The 21,658-nt window shown below is 35.3% G+C and overlaps 1 protein-coding gene across 1 annotated transcript in view; it reads left to right on the top strand.

Moving 5' to 3' along the window:
• DIAPH2 (diaphanous related formin 2) overlaps positions 1 to 21,658 on the top strand; it is a 249,543-nt gene that overhangs the window by 97,944 nt on the left and 129,941 nt on the right. Inside the window, exons 23-24 of the mRNA XM_075720412.1 lie at positions 7,496 to 7,735; positions 17,056 to 17,185. Of these exons, the coding sequence (XP_075576527.1) occupies positions 7,496 to 7,735; positions 17,056 to 17,185 (370 nt within the window). The remainder of the gene's footprint in view (positions 1 to 7,495; positions 7,736 to 17,055; positions 17,186 to 21,658) is intronic.

Below are 21,658 nucleotides of genomic sequence, written 5' to 3'. Positions count from 1 at the left end.
AAAATTGTGCATAATGACCCTGATTTAAAAGACCCTGTACGTAATCATCTACTTTAGTGCTGTAAGTTCCTTAATGTTCCCCCCCGATCTTTATAACTGGGATCCTTTCCCAACTTGATCCCTTCTTGTGCCACGTATTTCCCTTTAAACGTCATACCTACCTTGTCTCTTCTGCTTCAGCCTTTCTCCCCTATTTGGTTTTACTGTATTGCTCTGTATAGTTTTTATATAAAGATATTTCTGGATTAGTATAGTGTTTTATCTGCATCCTCCCATCATGCTGCTCTGTGGTGTGTAGTAGCAAATTACCCTTCTGCTGAAGAAAACTGTGACAGCGGCGCTGCATTCAATATTCAGCCACCTTTGTGGTCACCAGCGTTTTCCTTATATACAGTCAGAACTTCCTGAGTGCCACCTTGTATTTTGTTTCTTGTCCTATCACCACGCACCTTCAAGAATGCTCTGGTTCCATCTTCTCTGTACCTTCCCTTTAGGTAGAAACAGATAACACAGTCAAGAGCAGCTATTGAGAACAGAACAGGTGCTGTGGATCAACCCTGGTAGGCAGCTGAGCACCGCGCAGATGCCTACTCACTTCCCCCTCCCATCCCCAGCGGGATGGGGGAAGAAGAAAGGAAGAGTGAGAGTGAGATAACTCATGGGTTGAGATAAAAATTGGTTAAGGAGCGAAGAAGAAAGAGAGAAAACAAAGGCAGAGAATTAAAACAAAGGCAATCACTCCCCATCTCCCATGTGTAGACTGACGTAGAGCCAGTTCCTGAGCAAAAGATGGCTGACCTATCTACACACCACCCTCCTCCAGGTTTTATTACTGAGCATGACGTTATATAGCATGGGATATCTCTTTGGTTAGGTTGGGTCATTTGGCTGGTTGTGTCCCATCCCGACCCCTTGCCCAGCCCTGGTCTATTCACTGGGTTGTGCAGAGTGAGAAGTGGAGAAGGGCTTGACACTGGTCAAACGCTGTTCAGCAGTAGCTAAAGCATTAGTGTGTTAACAGCATCCTTTTGTTCACAAATCTAAAATGCACCACTATGCAGGCTGCTGTGAGGAACACTTCACTCCATCCCAGCCAGACCCAGTACAACAGGATTAGTCTAAGTTTATTCTGTTACTACCACGGTTTGTTTGCTTTGCTTAGGCTTGCATAGAAGTATATGGTTTTTAAGAAATGGAATAACTATATCTGACCACTTATGCAGAGATGATGTGCTGGCTGGTGGTTTTTTTGGTGGTTGGTGGGGGTTTTTTTAGATGAAATTATTTCCCCAGTTTTACCTCTGTGCAGAAGATATTATGACAGATTCATTAATGTCTACAACTTCATTAATCACCTAGTCTGAAATTTTGGCAGGGCATAGGACAGGCAGGATCAGGTTTTGCATTTTGCACTAATATGGTCGTAGTTGACTAATTGCCTTTTTGTTTGGGGTATATGCTAATATGCTGCTGGAAATGAACGACTGAAAATAAATTTAAGGTGTAATTATTATAGATATCAAAAGTCTAATCCAAGACAGTGGAAATGTTTTTCATAAAGTAAAGAAACCTGCAAAAAATAACTCTATTTCATTCTTTGCCACGCATTCAGCTTGATCTTGGTTGGATGAGTATGAGTTTGATAAGTGAAAGAATGCAACCGATACTCTAGTTTAACTGTTTGTATATGAATTGGCTGCACAATGAGTATAGATGGCAGTGCAAAAACTGTTTTCTGTCATCAAATGTAAAGTACTGAGTTCCTACAAAACTTTCAGTATATGAGAACACTCGGAGAATGTTTTTGTTCTCATATTCAGAAGATTATTTACCTCCAATTAAGAAGACCACAGGTTAGAATGAATAGTTCTTTTGCTTTGTCTTGATGTAGTGGTAAACCAGAAGCATTTAATGAAGTTGCCAATATACAAGTAGTGTATATTAAGTATGTGTAGATGGTAAGTGTTCTTAATACACTGTTTACCAGAGTTTGAATTCATGTCACTTTATGCTTTACGGATAGATATCTGAAAACCACTTGAACTGAGAGGAGTAGCCTTGGGTTTACAACTATAAATGAAAGTCACTTGGGAAACTGTATCATCTCTGTTGGTTGTCGTATGTACCTGGGGATCGTGCATTTACCTGACTTATGATTACTACTGGACTGAAACTAACTGGTCCTTGTTTTTTCACTCGATTGTATTGAAAAAGTCATAAAAGTATCCTTATTTTCCAACAGTACTAATAGAGTCATGATCACTTTTTCATTGATTTGTTCTTTTGAGGAATGGCCAACTACAAAAAGTTGAGAAAGATTTTAAAAGTATGTAATGGAATGTTAATTAGAAAAAAATGCTTAATCAAACATCTCCAAATGGCGATGTTTGCCTTATGAAGGGACTAAGTTTCCTGAAGCTTGTTTGCTTATTCAACTTTGCCATCTGGTTTAATAAAATAATATTACATTTCCTTATGGGTAGTGATTCTGTCTTAGTTTTAGAGGCCTCTGACTACATTAATACTACTAAAATGCTGGTTTTGTTTCTGATTTTGATTTAATTGAACAATCCATTTAAGTGGAAGAAATGCAGCTGAACTTAAGCACTTCACTTGACTGGAGTCCTTTTTCACTATGTGTCAAATTAATTTCAGAGTTTTGCATTAATAATAATCTTAACCTTGATGTTAAGAATATGGTTAGGAGTGGAAGACAACAGAAAAACTATGTTAAGTAGTATTTAAAATGTGTACCCTTATTTGTATGTAAATTTAGGTATGTTAATTATTAAGATATGTTAATTGGATACTCACTGTGCCCATCAAATTTGATAAAGGTTGGAATAAGTTGTTTAAAATTTGTGTAGAAAAACCGTACTTAGTAAATGATTAACTTATTAGAAGAGACCGATTAACTTAATATTCAGCTGATATGTAAATGAAGATTAGAATTGAATTTTCATTTAGATGAAATGTTAAAACCAATTATATATTCAAATTAGTTATTGGAACTGTTTTTGAAGTTATATCCTGGGATCAAAAAAGGCAACACAACTTCATATAAAGGAAAGTTTAAGTTGATGCCGAAGTAGAGCAAGAAAAATAGATTATTTGAATCAGTTGTATAACATTTAAAAAGCCAGGCAGAATGTTATCTGATTTTTTTAAATGTAAAACTTGTGTTTACAGTTAATTTTTTTTTTTTTATGTCATGGGAACAGCTACAACTTCAATAAGGATACTTGCTTTCAATTTTGGTGCCAGTTGAACAGATCAAGTATTACAAAAGCTTAAGTCTCATCTGTGCTACAAAGTGTGAATAGCAACCATTTCCTGTCAACTCAGAGGACAGACTTTAAAAAAAATAATTTTTCTGCAGTGTTAGTGGTATTTAAACTCAGAAAACTTTACCCACTTTACCACCAGCTGTGAGTTTTGAAGTTAACAAGTATATTACCACTTTTAAAAAGATCATCCCACAATTATGTGGTGCAAATTTTAGTTAATAGCTCTGTAGTGAACCAACAAAACAAGTGACTGGAACTGACCAAAGAATTCCCTTTCTGGTGTGTGTTCTGGAAGAGCGGGAGGGGGTTTTTGTTGGTTTCTAATGAATGCAAAACTTCCTTCAGCTGTTAAGAACTGGGTTATCAGTAATTGCATTGTTAATGGAGGAGGATAACTTTCACTGAGTAGTTGTAGTGGTAGAGACTTGCAGATTGTTCAAAAAACGGGTAGACGTGGTGCTTTGGGACATGGTTTAGTAGGCGTGGTGGTGGTGGTGGGTTGACAGTTGGACTGATGATCTTAGAGGTCCTTTCCAACCTTAGTGATTCCTAGTTTTAATTCATTAAAAAATAATCCAGCCACCAAGCAAGGAAACATGAAATGAATTATTACTCTACCCTGAATTGGTTTAGTGGTAGACTTGGTAGTGTTAGGTTAATGGTTGGACTGGATGATCTTAAAGGTCTTTTCCAACCTAAACGATTCTATGATTCTGTGACACTTCCTGCTGTATAACCAGGATTTGCTATCCTGAACAGTTCTTGCTGGGAGGTAGACGAAGTGGGAAGAATTGTACAAGTTTATTGCACCTGCACTGGTTTGGAGTCATTTTAATTGAATTTATTTGCCACTTGTTTTGCCTCGTTGTAATTTCTAGAGCTGGAGAAGAATTAATTTTTCTAGAACATTGCTAGGAAAAAAAAAGGCAACTGTTAAATATATTATAGGTAAGAGGCTGAGTAAGTTGTCCGAGTAGGTTGACAAATTTGTATTGTAGGAATGTCAGCTTTTTTCCTTAGGAAGTGAGGCAAATTTAATTGTGCCTTTTGCCTCTTTCTCCAATAACCTTTGATCCTAGTTTTAATACAGGGCTTGAGAATTGAATGATGATAATAAAGAATAAAGAACTGAATAAAGAACTTGATTAGGTAGAGAATTCAGACAAGGACCTTTATGAAAGCCTGGAAGGGGAAATAATGACATGCAGTCCAGTGCTCACAGTTAGCTGGAAAAGAAATACCCATTTTTTTTCCTGTTTTAACTGTTTGTGGTGAAGGCTAACACTTGCTGTTACATGTGCCTATTTGAATGTGTTATTTTCTATATGCCTTTGACACTAATTTTGTAGAATTATGAACAATTTGACCTTTTTCTCAGTGAATGTAATCTTTGCACCTTACCTATTTGCAGAAGATTGCTCTAAGTTCAATATGTTTATCAGTCCTTGAACATGTGTACTTAGAAACATGCATGTGAAAGAGAAACCGGGGCAGGGTGGGGAAGGGGGAAGTAAAATAGCATTTGTGAACATCTTCTATTGATACATAAAGCACATAATGTATACAAAAATGTTTTGAATTCTAAGGAAATAACCCACTTGAAACAGCTCTTACGAAATTGTCAAGATACTTTTTAAATATTTTGCAGATCACCAAATGAAATTAAAACTTACTACTGGTTTGGTAGTCAAACTACCTTGCAAAACAAATAAATGATCAGTGTTTCATGACACTTCACAGCATTAAAAAAAAGAAAGTACAAATTGGCTGAAGTGTTCTAAAGGATTATTCTTCACGAGTGTTTGTCACACTGTTCTGTTGGCTTATACGTGTTTTGTTGCACTCTGTTTTCAGGATCTAAAGCTTTTGACAGCTTTTTTTTCCTGTGCATTTTTGGGTAAAATGAGTAATTGGAGATTGTTCTGCAGAAATTAAAGCAAATTATGTGATTAATTTTAATTTCCATCTACTGAAGCTCAGTGAAGGTAGATCCTTTCAAGGCAGATGTTTTCAGTGGGATATTTCTGAAATACAGAATGATTAGAAGAATAATATTTCAAGACTTTGCATGCTGTTGACTTACAGAGGCTCACAGAGAAATTTGTGACAATGGACATGTATAAAAAAAGATTGCAAGTTATGCTGAAACCCTTCTTTTCTGATCCTTTCCTTTTCCTCGTTCCAGTCTGATCATATGAATTGTTCGGGACCATCTGGAGTGCCTTCATATTTATTTTCATTTTAGTATGAATTCATCATTATTCAGGCCACCCAAGGCTTTCCTGTGAAAGTTATTGCTGCTGCTTCTGGTAGCTGTCTGTGGTAGATAACACCAGTAGAAAAAACATGGTTCCTCAAGGAGCTATGGTAAAGCTTTGGGCAACAGGGACATGAGCACATAAGAATCTTTCTGTTTGGTAGCCAAGATCTGTGATTTGTCACATAACAAAGCTTTTCTTTCAGGGGGACAAAGTGCTTCAGGAACACCACTGATAGTGAATACATTGGGGGAGAAATCTTTCTGTATTCTGCTAATTAAAATTAGGAGTTAGATTTGGAAGGTAATCATTCCTGCATTTAAATGAAAATTTTTAAGTGGATTAAAAATTTTCAATACATATCTCTTCTCTTATATTTAAATATCTCTTGTGAATTATAGTCCGCTGCTAAGTAGGAGGAAATATTGCTGATCACTTGTGCACAATATGAAAGACATGGACATACTTTGGTAGCTCGTCTAAGTCTAATGAAATTGGTCTTGGAGATTTAAACTAATGCATCACAGTTGTAGATGCTTTTCAGTGTCTCTGTCATTTACTATGTTACCATGTTGTGATTTATAACCTCCCATCTTTTTATCAGGTGAGGAAGGAATGAGTCCTATCCTACCTTTTGCAAAGTGTCTGAAACATAAAGGTGATAATATCTTGGGCAATAGTTTTACAAAATTTGCTTAAGGGGAGAAAAAGACAAGAGGTTAAAAAGGAAGCAGTATGTTGCCTGCAAAATATGATGTCATGGGATCAGAACTGAAAGAGTATACCAGAAGTATATCCTTACTTTAATATCTCTGGTATATTGGTTTTTGTATAAAATTTATTGTCATGAATTTCAGCCAAAACCTCTTTATCCACCTCCGGAATCTGATTATTCTTTGGGATACACAGATTGGGACTTTTTGGTGGCATCAACTTGAAAAGTCTTAGGATCAAATATATATCATGGTGTATCTTTAAAATACCTTTGAGCTTGTTTGGCAACTGTCAATACTGGTAGGATTCATGTTATTTATTTTATAACTTGCTATAAGATAATAACTGAATAAACCCCAGTTTGGGTTTCGTTTTAATTGAAAACCGCAAAAATAAACACCTTGTTAGATGTAGCACTGATGTCATCTGTAAGTATCACAATTAACAGCTTGCATCAGTACAATGGCAGAAAACATTTCATGAAGAGTAGTACTAATGTGACCTGGCTTTATATAAATATCTGACTAGTGAAGCTTGACCTCCTGTGTCTCAAACTCACTCAGAGATCCCCACGTCCTTCCACAAGGGTCCCTAAGAATTCATCATCTCCCTCCCCTATTGCTCTCCCGGGGACCAAGAGCAAGTTGAGAGCTGTGTGTCAGCTCAGTAAAAGAGTCTAAAAATGGAAAGTATAATTCTTTAGCTTAATCGGACTGAAGTGTAGCTGTTTGCATTTGTGCTGGTATCAGCAGACACACTTGAGAGATTGTTGTACCATTTCTGAAGGAATAAAAACTGAGAAGCTTAGTTTTAGGAAATTGGTAAATATCAGAGTTCAAGGGTAACTTCACTGGAGATGTAATGAAATGTTTGCCACTTCAGGCTGATTTTCAGTTCTTGTTAACTGGTGGAATTGGCTTACATTTCCTTTGCTGGGAGGAAGGGTTTTGGCAGTGTGCGTTTATTGCCAGTGAGTTTGGAATTCACAAGTTAAATGGTTTGGTAACACAAAGTACTCTCTTATTTTCAATATGTTGCGTCACTGAATTTTTTCAGGGAAGGTGTATGGTTTGGGGAAAAATATCTGGGGGCAGGTACAGATTCCTGGAAATACAAGATAGGCAGTGAAAACACAGAAATTGTAGTCTTGAACAATATTGGTTTTTAATATATAAGCTGTTTTGCATAAATAAGCTTTGGGTTTTATGTTCTGATTTCATGTTTCTTATTTTGTAGATGAGTTCAGTGAAAATGTTGCGGTCACGTCTCAATGGCATCCTTTTCAGGCTTATGTTTGAAGAGCACGTAAACAATATCAAACCTGACATTGTGGCGGTTACACTAGCTTGTGAAGAGCTGAAGAAGAGTGAAAGCTTTAGTAAGCTTTTAGAGTTAGTGCTGTTCCTTGGAAACTACATGAACTCTGGCTCTAGAAACGCACAGTCTCTTGGTTTTAACATCAGTTTTCTTTGCAAGGTAAGATGAAGCTATAAAATTTGTAAGTGCAGATTTGTGAAACGCACGACACAAGAGAAAGTGCCCTAAATAGGGAACAACATTCAATCAATGTAGCTACTGACTGCATCTCTGTTTTTAATAATGGATAGACAAATACAGAGCTAAACATTTCTAGGATGCTATAGCTGTCTTTCTCAGTGCAATGGCAATTTAAGGCAGTTGTTTAATTGTAAGTCCATTCTGAGTCTGTCTGGAGTATACAAGTAGACCAGCTTTTTCGGTGTGAATTGTTCAACTGTCATCTTGCCAACAGAATATACATAGAGCTCGGAATATGTTAAATAGCTCTAGCCACTTGTCTTTCTTCCCATCTTCTACCCAGCTGTCCCTCAAGCAGTGGCACTGAAATCAGCATTTGGGATTAAAGATAGACATTGTTATCCTAGCTTTAACTTCAATTGTGGTGGCAAAATATGGGATGCAACAAGAACTTCAGAATCTGTAGCAGTCAGAATTTAATGTGCAGTGCTTGCTTATTTTTATGGTAAAATGTAAGGCATTGATTTGAACTTGACCATCTCTGTTTGTAAAGTACCTTTGAATGTATCTTTAAAAGAAAGGGGTGCAACATTTGTAAACAGATTTTTTTTTTTTTTCTTTTTTAAAGTTAACATAAGTCTTGCAGAGGAATTTTTCAGTTATTTTTTGTTTGGTTGAATCAGAGGGTCCAGGTTTCAAGTCCCTTTTTTGGGCATCGTGAGGAAATCTGATGGGTACCTCAAGGAGATTTAACCTTGGGGGGGGGCGGGGAATAATATTTCAAACGCACAGCAAGTCTGATCTGACATATTTCAGTAAAGACCCTGCTTGCTGTAGTTTAGTACAAAGATATTGCTAACTTTTGGTAAAATAAAAACCATCACCCGAGAAATACTTTCATTTTTTAATAGCTTTTTTAAAGCGAGGCCAAGTTGAAGGATTTTTTTATTTTAATAAATCTTGTGCTGCATTTTGTTTTCGGTAGTAGTGTGATCTAAAGGGAAATTAATGTTTTAAGTGGAAAACTATTTGTTAATGAGGGGGAGGGGAAATGATGACTGTGCATGAATGGTACTTTAGCATAGCATAGATTTGAGAAGGTATTCTTGCACTCCAGGTGATAGATTTATGAATTGCTGTCAATGCAAATCCCACAGATGTTGACACAGCTAATGTAGATTGACTAATCCTGCAAATTGTTCTCTACTGAACTGAATAATTGCTGAAGCATAGCTATCTCTGCTTACAGCTAAATTCCATTTAAAATAGCTGAGACAAAAATCTCTGACTATTTAATTCAGCCTTGCCATCAGAAACAAAATCTATTTGTTAACTTTTGTTTTCAAGATAGATAAGTGTCCTCCCCCCAACCTGTGACATTAGAGAAAATACTTAAACATTCTCCCTAATAAAATGCTGGCTGCGCTGTTGCATTTAGGTACTAGCTATATTCTGTTATAAGGGTATGTCTGAAAATAAAATAATCACAAAGACAGTGATGGTTGTTGGAGTAAAAAAGAAGGTCTTGCCAAAATCTAGACGTGAAATTTCATCATTAATAGCTCTACATATTGATTAAAGCCTGTGATTTATCATTCATAAGTTCCAAACTTGGAACAAGTCACTTAAATTAATGGAAATGTAGATAAGTTTCTCCAGACAGAGTGACACTGGCATTGTCTACAATTTAAATTTATTGTTTATTATTCAAGTTAAAAGATACCCTCTGCTATTTAAAGCTCCTGTTTTCATTGCTTTATGTATTTGCCATTCTAATTTGAATTAGATCAGTATAATAATGTGCTTTTGCAAGAATTTTTTTTTCAAGTGGTCCTGTACCAGTACTTATGCTTTAATGTCATATTTAGAGAAGTAACCTTCTACTCCATTGATGTTTAATTTCATAAATAAGAGGTGCTTACGCAGCTAGTATTCACAATGGGTTGTTTTTTTTTTTTTTTTTTTAAATTACTGTTAAGAACCCAAATTTGTATTTGGGTAATGACTATTTATGCATTGATTATTTTCAACTGATAATTGCATTTGGTTTCTTTGTTTAATAGCTTTCAAATTCAGCCCAGTTTTCCACCCAAAATAGTAAGATGGCTTTATTGGCTTCGTGCTAATAACAGTCTGACAGGCCTTTGTTAACTCTTGTGATTAGTACAAAATATCAAGCTATATTATGTGGTAATACCTTTTATAAGCACCATGTTTAATACCTGTCTGCAGCCACTTACCAGCTTTATTATACTATTTAAACAGTCTCAAAATTTAGGATTGTTGGTCAATAATTGGCCTTCACTGTGAAAACGAAAACTTCTGTATGTGTCAGCATGGTAGGGTGAGTGTATTGTCCTGTTTACTGAAATCTGAATTAAAATTTCTAATTTATATTTTTTGGCTGATGAAGGCAATAAGAGAAATGTGACATCTAACAGCAAGAACAAGGTAGCAGTCTGTTCGCCAGTGTCATGTGGCTTATGTGGTTTTGCTCTGTGGGGCATCTGAATGCTACTAAATTTTGGAAGGCTGTGTGAACATTGGAAGTTGTTGGGTTTTTTTTCTTTTGTTGTTGTTTTTGTTTTTGTTTTTTTGTTTGGTGTTTTGGTTCTTTTTTGCTGGGGGGAAGGCACTGTTACCATATGAGTGTCTTTATTTCTTCTTCCAGGGAATGTGTTTCAGTCAGGTTTTCAAGAAGAATTTGGGAGCCTTTATTTTACATTTTGATAGAATACCTGTAAAGCATAAAAATTACTAACTTGTTTTAATATTTTGTGAACTATTTGTGTACTGTTTGTTTTTGTATATTGAACCATGATGAGCAATAGGATGTTACAATTTAGAAGTCACCCTTCCGTAACCTCAGGTACATTGTTAGATTAGAAGTCAGATAAAATGTGCCAAAGAAACTTTCTGCTCATTTTTTTTGTTTTGTTTGCCATAAAACGTGCTACTTTTTTTAAAGCAACTTTAGAATGAGGAGGAGAATTTCTAACCAGTTTTAAACATTATTTGCCTAAAGTACGAAGTGCTTCCATACAACTTTTAAAATCAAACAAGACCATTTGACTTAACATTTTAAAATGTTGGTCATTTCTTTGTCTAAATTTTTTTTTTTTTTTACTTTTTTTGTGACCCTCACTGTAAGATACTTGATGGTACAAAGTAAGATATACATTAAATAACAGTATTATCCTCTGAATATTATTGTTAGGGAAGGAATTCAGTTGTTACATGAACAGAGTTTATAATAAATCTAGATGACTTGACTCATGTTCGTTTTCAGCTGTTCTGTACTATATGCTGATGTTTTGCCCAAAGACAAGGATTTAAGTCTCGGAAAAAATAACCAGAAAACATATTAAGATGAGGAGAATCAAACCAATGGATATTTGCTCAGTGATTTTTAATAAAGGCTCAATGTTTGTAAGTTTTTAGTTTGTGGGTGGTTGTTTTTTTGGGGGTTGTGTTTTTTTGGATTTTTTTGGTTGTGGGGTTTTTTTGGCTTTGGGTTGGTGGTTGGGTTTTTTTTGGTGTTTTTTTGTTTTTTTTTTTTTTTTTTTTTTGACCAGTGAGTTAAACTATCTTTGTCAGTGGACTTTCTGCCCATTATAAGAGAGTTTTCAATTTTTTTTTCTGAGCCAGCTGTCAGCAAGGTAGTACACACATCTGTGTGTACACGTTTCTATGTGCAAAATGCACATAGAAAGCAGAGTTGTTTTAATGATGAGGTATCCTAATGTGATGAATTCACTTTTCAATAAAACCTGATGTTCATAATGATTTTTTTTGTTGTCCTTGAGCAATCTTAAAATTAATTGTCTGTTTAGTAGATGTAGTGCTTACTTTATATGATCTGAAAAAAGAAAAGAACAAAGGCAGGTATTGATCTGGGATAAATATTTCTTTTTGTAAAATAAACATTCTTAAAACAGAGCTGGTCATTTTGTACACAGAAATCTGTTATTGTATAACAACTTTTATTAAAAGATGATAAAGAAAAAGAAAGCATGAATTCAAACCTGTCTGGTCATAGGTAAAAAGCTAATGCCTGTATAGTAATTGTAAATCCTTAAAAGCAGATTATCTTTCTGAATGTTATATTGCAGTGTATGATGTTATTGAAGAAAAAAAAGATTTGTAAACAACCTTTGGCAGAAGACAGAGAACTTAATTTTGTTCGAATAAGAGAGATCAACATTAGAATTCTTGCGCTGTATCAAGGCTGGCAAGCAGTAGCAGCTACTCTGATGTATGCACTAGAGCATTTATGATTGCTTAAGTGTTAAGTGCTCTGAAAATATAAATATGTCAGAAAAAGTCATAAACTTCAGAGAGGCTGCTGTAGTAATTCATTAAAGGTAAATCTTTTTACCAGTTGTGTTTGATTAATGTGTACAAATGATCCAACTGCTGTTCTGAACCCCTACTGCAGCAGTTACTATCGCTTATCAAGGACGGGAGAACCCTCATGGTGCTCCAAAGTTGTGCTGGACAGAAATTTAACTGAAAGAAGACAGGTTTGCTTTAAGCATATGTAGGGTACAACTTCTGCTCTTTTTGTGGTGAATTAATGTAAAGACTAGCAGCAAGGATCCCTCTGTTTTAATAAAGCTTTTGTAGTATTCTAGCTGGATCAATTTCTTTTGATATAAGAACTAATAGTATGTTACTTCTTGTTCCTCATGCAAATAGTACAAGACAAGCTGTTTTGTGTATTACTGATTAGTGGACATTTATTAATTGTCTACCAGCCCCTTTTCTGTTAAGGTGGGAAAGATTTCTAGGATATAAGTTATACAATCTCATAAAAATCAATAGAAAGGTTTTTTAACAGCTATAGTAAATGTTACTCTAGTGGTAGTTAAAACATACATTTTCCCTTATATTGGCTGTCAGTTTTAACCCTCTCACCTGAAAACTTAATCCAAAAGTACCTGTTTAAAAAAAAAAAATATTCTGGAAGTGGGTTATGGTATGATTTGCATGTTTTAAATGCTTTACCAAGATACTACATGTAAAGGAGTTTTTTTGTTATATTGATGTTATTTCTGAGCTACAGACCTAAACATCGTACTCTGCATATTACTTGATTTGAATGGGTGTGCTGCGAGTATTCTGTTTTGTGTGTATTAGTCTTTAATCCTTTCCTAAGCAATGAACCTGATAGTATGGACTACTCAAATTGATGCTTCAGCGTTCAGCAGGAAGCTGCTTTCTGAAGCCTACACTGATCTGCTGATTTTCTTTTTTTCCACTAAATGTGTTATTCCCAAATTCTGTCTCTCAGATAAAGAAAGGCCGTAGAATCGAAACCTGTATTTGGAAGTTTTAACACTGCAGTATTAGTGTCCTCTTTAAAAATAAGGAAATTTGGAAAACCTTAAGTCAGTGACATGCATTGTTAATGTTTTACAAATGCCATATATGCAGACACTGCTCTGTAAAAGCTTTTATATTCCAGTGTGTTAACACTACTAAAGATGCAGAAGTAAAGCAATTATTTGTATTCCAAATGGTGAATTCCATTACTGCTGGCGAGTTTTGTTCGTTTGCCAAGTCTTGGGGAACTATTATGACTTCTCTAATATGATAATGCTTTGAGAATTAAAAGGATGAAAATACGGAGGGCATAATGCAGAAACATTTGAAAGGCAGGCATTTTTAGGATTCACAGACTTGTGTACCAGTACATATTAGGTGGGAAGCGAAGTCCTTTTTTTAACCCATTTTACTTGGTTTTGGTTTTTGTTTAACACACCTCGGTCACTAGCGAGGAAATTCTGGCCACTTGGAAAAATGTAACCCTTTGTACGGTCCGCCTTTTCCTTTGCACTGGCCTATGTCCATACTTACCTACAGTTGTGAGGCTGGAACACTCACGACTGAAATGGATGTCATTTTTCCTTTTTTGTTCCCTTACAAACCCATAATATCACTTGGAATTTAAAACCCATAGAATATTTCATTGAAGTATGTGTTTCTGATTGAATTGTATGTTAAGATGTATTTAAGAGTCACCATATTTAAAAAAAAAAAATCTAATCACCGTTTACTGTAAATCTTAGCTTCAACTATCATCTGTGAAGTAATAGTGCAAGGAATGAAAAGAAGGGGGAAAAATATTGAAGTTTTTTTTTTTCCTCTCATGTTTTGCCTTTAGTCTGCTGACCCAAATAAGATATTTCTTTAGTTGGAAGACATTGACTAAATGTCAGCTGCCTGAGTGTTGGGGTTTTTTTAATAATAGTCTTTTGATGAGAAACTAGATACTTTGTCTTGATTTTCTGTTTATTAACCTTTTAATGTAACAGAGGCCCTAAGTGTATTTTGCTTGTAAGTCTAGCATCTTAAACTTGCCCTTTTCCAGAGCTCTGGCTGGTAAAAGGACAGTGTAGCTTTATGCTGAGGGAAAATAATGGGATGGTAAAGTTGATTTTGTATTTAACGTGGTGATATTGTGAGGTGCTGCGTGCAAAGTCCTGCACTTGGGACAGGCTTAACCTGCTCCAGATGTGTTGTCTGGAGAGCGGGAAGCAGCTCAGCGGGAAGCCCGGAGAGGAGGCAGTAGGCTGCCCTAGCAGCAGTGGAGGCTGACAGCGGCCGGGGCTTTATTGGTAGGGGCGTAGGCAGGAGGTCACGGGTGGTGACTTTTTTTTTTTTTTTTTTGCTCTTAACTCAGAATTTGCGGGGTTGCGTATGGAACATGGTGTTCAATATTCTGTCCAAAAGATCTTTTTTTTGTTGATAAACTTGAGTGGAGGACCAGCAAGCTGGTCAGGGGCTGGAGCACTAAGGAAAGAGTCTCTAGTCTGGAGAAATAAAGTGGGAGGCGGGGGGGACGGACGGACCTGTAGCAGCCTTCCAATACCAAATAGGTTACTGTAAAGGTGGAGTCAAGCTTTTTAGCAAAGTGTGCAGCAAAAGAATGAGAGACAGGGATCATAAATTGAAACTAGGGACACTTTTACCTGGATATGAGAAAAACAAAATTTACTTTCTTAAAAGATTACTTTTTAATTCAGAATACCCAGACTTGTCTTTTCCATAAAGTAAAAAACGTTAAATTCTACCCAAGAATAAAGAGAGAGAGGAGACAAAAAATTCACCTTGAATACAAATATACTCTGTGAATATAGAGAATGTAAAGACACAGCTATGCTGCTGTTAGTTACCATTCCAGTTCTATCTTTCATTTCTGTTTTTATATTTAAATAGTATCTGCTAAACTACACTCGAGAAACACCTATCTTCCTTGCCTTCTCATTATATTAGTAGGCTTAAAACTTGATTTTTGAAGTATATATATTGATTCTAAAGATCACACAGAGCTGAATGTTACTCGTTGTGTCTCTTAGCTATTGAAAATATGGATGAATGTAGCTGAGATGTTTTTTGATTGGGCCAAAGAAGTTAATTTGACACAGTTGTTTAAGATCTGAATGACTGTGTACTACAGGTTTTAAACAAATCAGCAGGTGCTAATATTAACTCTTGTTAATATGATGTGACAAAACAGTTGTAATCTGAAGGCAAAATGATTTTGTCCATTTAGGAAAAAAAAAAAAGCTTTATCCACTTGACGATGTCAGAGAGATCAAAGACTGCAAATCCCCCGATTCTTGTTCACAGACAAATTGAAATGCAATTTCTTTTTACCATGCAGATGTTTGGCCACTAAATCTATGATTTTTTTCAAGTTGGAAAAACTTCTACGTACGTAACGCATTAAAACCTTTTAACCGCATACCATTACTGAGCATTGTTTAGTCTTTAATCACCGAATCAGTATGAATTAAATTGCATTCTTAATTGCCTAAATACCTTATATTTTTAAAAGCCTGTTTTTCGACTGCACTCATTTATTCTTAACAGGGTAATCCTTAAAGCTGAAATGCCTGTATTAAATTGAACATCGATGGCAAGCCTGTCATGAGGATTATAGAATTAGAACTTCTAGTGATTTAGAGAATGAGAAAACAAATAGGAGATTTTACACACACATTTATGTGTTCTTCTTAAATAAATCCTTGATTTCATTTGTTGTGTATGTTGTAGCTTACTTCTGTGTAAGAACTGTACTAGATGAGTTAATAAAATGCGGTTAAAAAAAATCTTTACAGATACGCTTGTAATACTAATTCCCTATAAAAAGTGAAGTACACTCACCTCAAGCTCTTGCATACACCTACTGTCTCTGTTGCCTTTGTCAATAAGGGGTAATCTCTACCTCCATTAAATCTTCAATCAGCTCATACATTTGTTCTTTATGTCTGCATAAAAATGGAGAAACTAAATTTGGACTTCAGTTCATTTTCTCATTCTCTTAAGTTCATGAAGTTCCTTTGCATATACACATGCACTCTGCCGTGGGATTTAGCCACAAGGGTCTATGCTTACTTGGAAATCTGCCACTAGCAAATTTGCCCTGTATTTTAACAATTATTTCAGAATTGTTTCTTAAAAATAATAAACTGATTCTAGTAGTTAATGCACTTAGGTTAACGGAGGACAGAGAGTCTTATCACCTTCAAGACGACTAGTTTATTTCAGACCACTAAAAATTGCCTCTGCAGTTGAGAGGACAGTGAAAATAAGCAATCACCTATGTCTTCACACTGTGCTCAATTTTCACGCAGCTTTTAATAAATAAAACCGGACGTACTAAATCTCCTTTACTGGCAGTTAGGATTACCTTTGCTTTTCTGTTGTCATTTTGTATTCCAGTAAGGCGGGGTGCATTTTTTTTCATGTGTTTGTATAGAATATGTCTGAAAGTCTTTAGAATAAAGCAGTATCCTTTAGACTTTGCTTCAATAAAAAATTGTGGATTTACAACAAGGCGTTTCTTTAACTTGACTGGTAGTAGAGAAAATTCTGACTTTTAGCATGCTGTCCAGTTAGGCAGCACTTCAAAGGGATTCCTTAGGAATCTGGCAGTGGGAGACACTGAAGGAACGAACTACATTCTATTCTGTTTAGTCTCGGTTCGTAATGAGCATTCTGAACTGGCTTTGCTAAAATCTCAGAACTTTATGGACTGTCCTCAGGTTTGTTCTCAGCATAAATAATTGTTCTTTTTAAAATACAGCATAGGGATACATTCCCTTTGTAGTCTTAAATTATGAAGAATTGCAGAAATTTCTTTTTTTAAATACTTCGTTCCGTTTGCAGCCAAACAGTGTAGGTAATTTTTTTTCAAATGAGTTTACATCTGCAATATTCACTTCATTTAAACATTTTACCAAAAAAATTGATATTTTTTTCCTTTTTCTTCTCCTGTGTTCCCTTTTTAGATTCGAGATACTAAATCAACAGATCAGAAAACAACCCTATTGCATTTTCTGGCAGAAATCTGTGAGGAGAATTACCGAGACATCTTAAGATTTCCAGACGAATTGCTGCATGTTGAGAGTGCAAGTAAAGGTAAGCAAATAGATAAACCCCTAAAGGTAATAGCTGTTTGCTTTGACATTAAATACTTCCAACATTTCATTTTAGATTGTAGGATTATGTAACCTATAAGCATTGATAATCCATGTGGATTTTGCTTTCCTGGTATCTATTGACCTGAGAAAAAGCGAAGAGGGGAAAAACAGTAATAAAGTAACTTTTCTTCTGAAGTAGGTTGTGGAAATAATACAGCTTGTATCAGTGATGTACTTACAAAATCACATAGGAGAAGTTGTGTGAGCAGTGTAATGATGATGTTTAGTTTACCATTAAGCCTTTGAAGTCTTCTTGCTTGAGAGTGAACACTCTTGTGTGTGTGTGCATACATGCACAGTATGTTTCTCATTTTAACACTTGATTTAATACCTGATACGGAGTCAGATCGCTTCCTCAAACTGGTGGGTTTTTGGTTTTGTTTTGTTTTGTTTTTTTCCTTCTCCATCCTCCAACCTTACACAATAAGTGTCACTGATCTGGACAGTGTGTTCACAAGGACCTATGATAGAGTAGCGTAGTGATTAATTTTGTTTATGCAAATAGCAGTTTGTCATCTTATCTAAATTCCAGAAACATTTTCTACCACTTGATAATTCTTTTCTGGAGATGATTTTTTTAAGTTTAATCTTTTTTTTCCTGCATCTCTTGTTAAATTCTTTACAAAGCCTTATGGTTTGCTAGGCACATTTGATTAACTTTCATTAATTTTCTCCTGTGGCTAACACTTTACCTTGTAGCTTTGAGATTTTTGTAATTTGATTGAAAGCCTCTGATGTTCTGGAAGTTGACTGGAGGAATTTAACCAAAAGGGTTAGTAACGTTTAGTTAATCTATAGCATTGAAAAGAGACAAAGCAAAGTAATGGGAGCAAAATCACTAATAATCCTGATGCTTAGAATATATGCGAAACAGATTTTATTGCAGTTAAATTTGTTTCATTCTGTAAGATAAAAGCTCATTAAGTTTCCTATAAACAGTGCTGACTTCTTATCAGAAGCATAAATTACTGGTTTTTTTAATGACTAAAACTTCCCTTTCAGCCCTTCTTTGCTTTCTGTAACAAAGCAGGTTTTTGGCAGAATAAATGTGACTTGCACAACTTGCTTCAACTGTTCCCCGTGGTACTTTTTGGTTTTTGTTTAACTGTAATGTTCATCTGCTCTGTCATGTGTGGTCTTTTTTTCTGTGTAGGTAGTTAATATGCTTTGTGTGGAAGAGAAGATTTTTGCTTTCTATTTATTATTTGGTGTTTTATAAGCCAGTGGTTTCAGGGATGGACAGTTAGGTTTATTTTCCCTGTAGGAGGCTTCTTGTGGAATAAATTAGCTATGGATATTAGGGCATTGACATCACTTAGTTGTACATAAAATAGAAGGAAATCTACCGCAAATATGATCTGTGTCTGAATTGGAAGTAAGGAAATACGAGCAAAACAGGTGACAGTGATTATGTGAGATGTATGCTTCTTACTTTTTAGGCCTTGTAGTTTGAGCTATACATAATTCCAAATACAAGGCTTACCACGCTCAACTTCTTTTAAATATTGGGTGCATTTTCTCAGTTCCATGTAAATAAAAAGAAAGTCTTGTTTTGCTTTAATTTTCATATAACAATAAAGAACCAGCATCTGAACAACGGATGCATGGGTTTTTTTTTTTAACAACTAGCAGATAAAACATAAAACTGGATTTTAATATGAAAAGGTCAATGGGATTAGATGAACTGCCCATGCATGTACTAAAATCTTCAATAATCTGATATTCAGTATAATAAAATATTTGATCTTTTTAAAGATGGAAGATCATCCTAGAGGTTTATGAAAAGCAAAATTAAATTAGGAAATAGTTTTAATTTGGAAAGTATAAGCAAAGGTCAAACTGATTAACTGTCAAGAGATTACTGGAAAAGCATTCCTTCTTATTTGAAGCAGACTGTATGAAAGGAAAACCAATTTAAAAAAAAAAAAACACCACAAGATTGTGACAAACTAGATTCTTTGATGGAAGTGATATTCACTTTACCTTCCCCTACTCTGCAGTGTTTTCCTGTTGTTCCCCTACAGTTGAAACTATGCAAAGCCTGTATTCATATTTCTGCCTTGTCCACTTTACTTGTTATTCCACTTGCTGCTTTTCATGGTCTTTGCTCTTACCATCTTATAATCTGTGATTTTATGAAACACCTGACAAATTCCCATCCCTTTCTGCAGGTTCAGTCAAACAAAACTTCAAAACAAAAACAAGAGGTACCTTACTAAAGTTGGATAACAAGTTTGGGATTTCTTTCTAGACAAAATCATATTGTAAAAAGTATCATTTGGAATTCCTTAGAAAAGGTACATCTTTTTTAACTTGAAACTCCTCTGATTGTCAGGTGTCCCAGAAATCATAGAAAGAAATACATAACATGTAAAATTAAGAGGAGGAACATTAGTCATGTATTTTATAACAACAACTTAATTTAAGATTTTAAAAGAGCAACAGTTCTATATCACAGTTCATGGTTTAAACATTGTGCCTGTATTTAAAATAAAACATAACCGTATCTTTTTCGGTTGAACATTGTGTCCAGCTCCTGCTACGTTTAAGAGTTCTTGGCATACTTACGTTACCTGCTTGCTTTGTCTGCCAAGAGTGGGAGTTACTAGGCTGCCTAGAGTCATTCGAAGTTTCATGAGCTTGTGTTGTCCCACAGGTGTTTAGTTCAGAAAGGAGTGGATATAGAATGCTGTTGTCTGTAGTCAGCCGTTAGCCATTCTATATGTTCTCCTGACATGTTGGACAAGGTGAAGTGATACTTTGTATGTGTAGATGGAGTGTGGGTTTTGGGGTTCGCTGAGCAGTTCCGTAGGACTCCCAAGAACAGCTGAACTCCAAGCGAAGGGCTGAGTTTAACTGTGAAAGCGGTATAGATAATAAAGTCTCTTTCAGAACTAATGAGGGTTTTTTTCCAGTGCTTAACATACAGAAGTCTGTGCCTGCTATAAAGGTATACCACTTAATAATTCTTTTAAACTATTGTTAAAAGAAACACAGAGCATTCTGAGTAAAATCAAGTGAAAGATGCCTTGGGGGAGGTGAATTATATCTGTGTAGTAGTCTAGAAAGTACTAATGACAGGAGCACAGGGTTCTTACTCATGATGACACAAAAAATTTATTTCTTTAATTTGCAAGCATATGGTTCTGATGGTTGAGGTATCTGTCTAGAAAGGACATTAGCAATCGGAAGCACTGTGGAATGCAAATATGTGTATACTTAATATATTATTAAAATACTGTAAGAAAATACTAATTTTTAAATTCTGTACAGGTACTTCACTGTGATTTAATGCCATTTAGAGTGGGAAAAATATTTTAAAACATTCTGTGACATTGTTGCTTTAAACTATAGCAATTTAAAACATACTCATAAGTAGTAGTCATTTTTCTGTCAAACAAAAGTTTTATAGTTCATTGCAGCAGAAGAAACTGTGTTTTTACGAAGAGATCCGCAGTATTTTCCACCTTGTGCAGTTTAAATTGCTGAAACAGATTTTGCCCAATCTGGCACATTAGTGGATATAAAATAGACAATGCCTTCTGGCGTGGGAAATTTAATGCCTGCATCTGTGACTTTTCTCTCCGTAATAGAATCTGAAGTTGGCATTTTGCATCATAATCAAAAGTCAATCTTGCACTGTATAGTGACTTCTATCATTCTTTTCATTCACATAAACTGCAATATTGAAAAGTCAGAAACACTCTCAGTGTGTTTTTCTGAATGTGGTAAATACACAGTTAGGTACATCAAATACTAGATTTTTTTTCTTCCAGTAACGCTCCTGTATTTGCATATAGCATCACCATATTGATGGTAGCTTATGCATCATCTCATTAAAAGTTTTTCGAGACGTGTTCTCCTTCATGGACAGGCGTCAGTGAGGAAGATGGGGAAGCAAAAACTTCAGAGATAGTTTTTGTGTTGTAGTTCCAAGGTGCAATTTCTGAAAGAGATCCTGTTGAAGACTCAATAGGACTCTGGATTGGCTTACACTCTGCACAATTGCTTACTAAATTTTCCCAGTCTGTGGAGATTCTGAAGATTTATTTAGTTGCTATCTTCTAATGTGTAATAAAAGGTATGCAAAATTGTGGTAGTTCTGAATTTTGAAGGTGCTGTTTGGATTCCACATTAAACAAAGTTATTTTGTATGGCATGCATTTTAAGGATCCATTCTCTCCCTGAAGTGTAAATATCAAGGGCAAAATTAAAGAATGATTCAAATGACTCTCACGGGCTGTTGCTTATTAAAAAAATTAAAGCATTTAAGAACTTCTGACTGTAGTTAAACCAATTCAGATTTGAAGACTGCTTTAAATGACTTCTCAAATTATGTAATCCATTTCGAATTCCTTAATACCAGCGGCTAGGGAGAGGTGAAAGCCAAAACAGCACCTACCTTTTCCGC

This window comes from Pelecanus crispus, chromosome 13, assembly GCF_030463565.1.
Source record: "Pelecanus crispus isolate bPelCri1 chromosome 13, bPelCri1.pri, whole genome shotgun sequence".
In the NCBI taxonomy this organism is placed as follows: domain Eukaryota; kingdom Metazoa; phylum Chordata; class Aves; order Pelecaniformes; family Pelecanidae; genus Pelecanus; species Pelecanus crispus.
Note: the sequence above shows the minus strand (reverse complement) of the source record. Positions and strands in the feature narration are given on the sequence as shown.